General features: G+C 49.9%; 1 protein-coding gene across 1 annotated transcript; it reads left to right on the top strand.

Annotated features, from left to right (window-relative positions):
• Positions 1–2,409: 2,409 nt before the first annotated feature.
• On the top strand, positions 2,410–4,377 carry LOC306919706 (triacylglycerol hydrolase DDHD2-like; the record flags this gene model as incomplete). Its single annotated transcript, XM_079496260.1, has 1 exon — positions 2,410–4,377. The coding sequence occupies one exon, from the start codon at positions 2,410–2,412 to the stop codon at positions 4,375–4,377; it is 1,968 nt and encodes a 655-aa protein (XP_079352386.1).
• Positions 4,378–5,616: the final 1,239 nt, after the last annotated feature.

Raw genomic sequence — 5,616 nt, 5'->3', positions numbered from 1 at the left:
GAAAGTAAAAGTTCAGGCATATATCCTATCCTGATAACACTGTCCTCGTATGTTCACTTAAAAAGGACCATTTGTGTTGACACAAACACAGAGCTTCAACCTTTACATTTTTAATCTGAGGCTTTATTGTATACTCATATACACTCATCCGAATCTCTCTCTCTCTCTCTCATTTGCGCGCGCGCACTCGCACGCACGCGCGCGCGCACACACACACACACACACACACACACACACACACACACACACACACACACACACACACACACACACACACACACACACACACACACACACACACACACACTTCAAACTCCAGTTTGTCCCTTGTGCAAACTATTTCCCTAAGCTATAAGGGCTTTATTTCAGACTTCCATAAAAGCTCTTAGGCTGTCTCCTCGCCCAAGTGTTTAGACCAGGGCTTTCACAGTATTCCGCCATAATAATATATACTGTATGACACTCGGACTCCAGTTACCATGGTTGCCACGCTTAAAGGGACACTTCACCCTTTTTGCAAAAAGAATAATGATGTTTGGAAGATTTAGAACACTTTCCTGGGGTCTTTATGTGTGTAATATGTGGTTTTAGATATTAGTCTCCATGATTTCACAGACACTGGACTCACTTCCTTCCTGGACTACAATTCCCATAATGCTTTGGTGCACTTCTCCTCCTTGTGGATAGGGGGAGGGCTGCTTTTCTACTGCTTTTCCGACAGACTAGTTGACGTGAGTAGTCTGTCTTGAGAGACTAGAGGAGCGATAACCCCTCCATCGCCTGGCTTTTGGAATTACGTCATGGGGCACTAAACTACAGGCTTTAGCCTACTCTAACCTACAGGCGTTTAGCCTACTCTAACCTAGAGCGCTAGTTGTTCCCGCTGTTGTTCCCGCATGTCGGACTAATGCTCGATCGGAATTACCATCGGATCCCGTCAAGTCTAAGCACTTTGTTTAGAGCACTTTTAACGAACATAGTCAAGACATGCCACAAGACATCATGTGGCAGCCAATACGTCTATGGACTTTTAATGTTTGTTTACAGTACTTTAACATAATCAGCTTTTGTCCATACATCTCATATTTGCCATTGACAATGAAAGGAGAAATTTGGTCAAATGTCCGCCAAATATGGCGTGAATTTGTGGCAACACAAACATTAAATGCCGTTGACAATGAAGAGAAAATTCATGTCATATGTAGACGAGCAAATTGGCTAACCAATCACATAAATTCAGTTGTTCATGAGATGATGTATGAGGATGTATAGACCAATTATTTGTTTACAAACATTGGGACTGGGCGCACGGGTGACTGTTTCATGTAATCAATTCCCAACAGATCTCCAAACCTGTTGTTTTGGGGAGCGCTGGTTTCAGTCCATTCAACCTCCTCTTGTGTGTTGGCCAGTGAGGTGCACCCTATAGGAGACATTTATACTTCAAAGCGCAACAGTGTTGCGCACAGAGAACAGCTGATATACAAGATCACATCGCATCGCGGATGCGACTGTTGTGAGCGTAGAGGTCTGCGTGCGCGACATCATCGCGGGACGAAGCATAAATTATACTTGATGGGCTGCAGGTGCGCGTGCAGCCGTGGATAAACAGGCTCTGCTGCCGTTATCATGAGTGCACCTCCCGTTCTTATGACAGCAACTGGAGGTGTGGTTTTGAGGACAACTGCTTTGAATTGCTATTATTGTTCAAACACAACAGAAACCAAGGATTATATATTTCAAGGGGCGGAGATCACAATAAAATTCCTAATCATTCTCCCTCCACACTGGGAGAAAAACGGCATCTGAAAGTTTGATGGTGCATTTTTTACACGTGAGTGCAGTTAGAACTTTTCCATTGCATCTTATGAGAGGTGGTGTTCTTCTGCTGCCTTTATGTGCGCGCATGCTGTTGCTTATCAGTGTGACGTCGTCTGTTAAGGCGTCTATAATGATAATAGCCAAAGTGGCTAAATATGCAGATGTCTGACGACATATCGATGATGTCAGACATCCACAGCACACCATATATACATGTCTACATGACAGCAGAATGTGTGCATAATAGATATAAATGGAATAGGGGAAACCTTGAGGTAGTGCTCCCAGTTGAAGGTAATACATTACAGCTGATGCTGACCCCACATAGCAACACAACTGAAGTTGATACTACGGGACGACCCCCATTTTTTCCAAGTCTCGTTTGTGGAAAGAGAACATTGAATGTCAAATAGTCTAGTCCCCCGGTTATAATACGACCCCGTTTTTGAAGATATTTCCATTGGAAAACAAAACAAAACATTGTCTTATATTCAGCACAGCAATAGGGTACTAGTGCTCTGACCCAACACCGTAACCGACTTGAGGCCTATATATATATATACACTCCGTCCACTCCCCCCCTTCGAGATGTCCGAGACGGATCCGGTCCTGTCCCCTCCTTGTCAAGTAGTACACTCTCATTGGTTCTTCTGTCAGCAGGCCGACAGCAGCAGCGCCATTGCCTCCTGGCACCCGTTCAGCAGAGAGGACTCGGAGAAACTAGAGAACGTCTACGCCACCGTCGGGCAGAAGAACTCGGGGGACGGGGAGAAGAAGGGAGACATGGTGGTCGCCGTGGAGGGAGGCCGCTACGACGTGCACTTCAAGGAGAGGACACGCCACGCCGTGTACTGGGACCAGGCGCCCAACGAGGTGCGCCGCTGCACCTGGTTCTACAGGGAGAGGAGCGACGTCAAGTTCACGCCGTACACGGAGGACTTCAGCGAGCGGCTGGAGGAGGCCTATGCGGCCGCGGCGAGCCTGGACGAGTGGAAGCGGACGGTTGAGTTCCCGACGGGCGAGACGGTGATCCTGGACAACCCCAAGCTGATCATGCAGTACCAGTCGCCGGGGAGCTCTGAGAAGACGCACGCGCGCGCCGTCAAGCGCGGCGCCGACAATGTCCCCGTGGAGTTCCCAGAGGGCGAGCCCGAGCGCGTGGACCACCTGGTGTTCATGGTGCACGGCATCGGGCCGGCGTGCGACCTCGCTTTCCGCTCCATCGCGCAGTGCGTCGCTGACTTCCGCCGCGTGTCCCTGGGCCTGCTGGCGTCGCACTACGCGTGCGGCCGGCGCGACGGCACGGTGGGCCGCGTGGAGTTCCTGCCCGTCAACTGGCACAGCGCGCTGCACGGCGGCGATGGCGGCACGGGGGGCGTGGACCGCGACATGCTGCGCATCACGCTGCCCAGCGTCAGCCGCCTGCGCCGCTTCATCAACAGCACGCTGCTGGATGTCTTCTTCTACCACAGCGCCGTCTACGGCCAGACCATCGTGGACGCCGTGGCGTCGGAGATCAACCGGCTGCACGCGCTCTTCCGGCAGAGGCACCCCGAGTTCACCGGGGAGGTCTCCGTGGCGGGCCACAGCCTTGGCTCCCTGATCCTGTTCGACCTGCTAACCAATCAGACGGCGGCTCCGAGAGGGGTGACGACGGCTGTCGACGAGCGGCCTGCCGCCCGTCCCTCGGTTACAGAGCCGCGAGCGCCGCATCTGAATCCCTCCTCGCCCGTCGTCGATCGCGACGGCAGCCGGTCGTCGGGAGCATCGTCGTCGGCGCACAGAGCCTCCCAGTCCGTCGGCAGCGACGAGTACTTCGATGTAGGCATCGGACAGTTGTCCATCAACTACCCGCAGCTGGACTTCCATCCTCAGAGCTTTTTCGCGTTCGGCTCGCCCCTCGGCATGTTCCTGAGGGTCCGCGGAGTGAAGCGCATCGACCCCAGCTACACCTTCCCCACGTGCAAGAGCTTCTACAACATCTTCCACCCGTACGACCCCATAGCCTACCGCGTGGAGCCCATCATTGGCTCGGAGTGGGACCAGAAGCCTGTGCGCGTCCCTCACCACAAGGGCAACAAGAGGATGCACGAGCTGAAGGACAGCTTGAGCCACATGGGCACGGACCTGAAGAACGCCCTGGGCTCGCTGAGGACCGTGTTTCAGTCTTTCGCCAGACGACCGCTGACCACCGCCGCCGCCGCGGAGGAGAGCGCCGATGAAACCGTGACGGAAGAAGGAGACGTACGAGGAGGGACGCCTGGCGTGCACGACGAGGAGGACGCCGAGTCTCCTCCTCCGGCGGAGTCTGTGGAGGAACCGGCGGAGGCGGCGCAGCACGAGATCACGGTGGGGATGCTGAACGCTGGACGGAGGATCGACTACGTGCTGCAGGACACGCCCTTCAAGAGCTTCACCGATTACCTGTTTCCCTTCTCCGAGTACTTGTTCGCCACCCATTCTCACCTCTGCTACTGGGAGTCCAAGGACACGGCTCTGCTGGTGCTCAAGGAGATCTACGACAAGCTCGGCGTGGCCCCTGAGCAGCCACAGTAGTAAATCAGTGGTGAATAAATGGTGCATTTATATATAGAGCCCTTTATCCGACGTGCTTTACATGGATTCTGCATTATATTCACACACACACACATGGCAGAGTAAACCATGCAAGGCAACCAACCTGCACATCGGGAGCAATTAGGGATTCACGGTGGACACTTCGATGCTAACTCTGGGGGAGCCCACAGGGTTCGAAGTGGGAACCTCACGGTTCCCATCCTGAGCCACCGTGTTGTCAAGTAACTCAAGTACATTTACTTAAGTACTGTACTTAAGTACAATTATGTACTTTACTTGAGTATTTCCAATTTCCAGTACTTTTACTTCTACTACATCTCAGAGGCGACTATTATTGTACTTTTACTCCATATTTATTTGAAAACTTTATCTTACAAGTTACTTTATATATTTTGATTGTACCATTACAAAACATTCTTATACACATTTCGGCTATTTTCAAAAGATATTTACACATTTTGAAAATGTGAAAGTGTGAAATGGCACATTCTGCAATATGAGTACTTTTACTTTTATTAGTACATTAAGCACATATTGATGCTGATACTTTTGTACTTTTACTCAAGTACATTTTGAATAGCGGACTTTTACTTGTAACGGAGTAGTTCTACATTACAGTATCGATACTTTCACTTAAGTAAAACATTTGAGTACTTTTTTCCACCACTGATAGTAATTAGCATTTCTATGAACACGGTATTAGTTTAGTTTACGAGTTGACAATCTTGATTATTGGATGGAAAGACATACAGTATTAGGAAAAGCGTCCATCGTTCAAAGACCGTGTTATCCTCTCCCAGACCACCACCTTCTGTCCGTGATACTGTCCCCTCAGACAGTATCATCTGTTCTCCTGGAGGGTCCTCATTCCCTGACGTCAGATCCCGTCAAAGCACCGGTCGTGTTCTCAGTGAAAGGTACTCTGCAGTTTGTTTCTGATCAATCCAGTTGTCATGGTTCGTTTTTTGTATAGGGTGCACGATTATGAAATTATGACCGATCTCATTTGCCGTTATTATACAGAGGACAACAATGGAAACAAGCCTAGGACTAGGCTATAGGGCCTTGGCCCAAAGCCTGTTAATAAAGTAATCAATCAATCAATAAATATACTCTTTTTCCAAGAGTCTGTTTTCACTACTGAATTAGATGAGTACACACATTTTATGTAGAATTTAGCCATTGACCGTCACATTATTATTGCGTCATCAATATCGG

Source organism: Electrona antarctica (genome assembly GCF_951216825.1).
Source record: "Electrona antarctica genome assembly, chromosome: 3".
In the NCBI taxonomy this organism is placed as follows: domain Eukaryota; kingdom Metazoa; phylum Chordata; class Actinopteri; order Myctophiformes; family Myctophidae; genus Electrona; species Electrona antarctica.
Note: the sequence above shows the minus strand (reverse complement) of the source record. Positions and strands in the feature narration are given on the sequence as shown.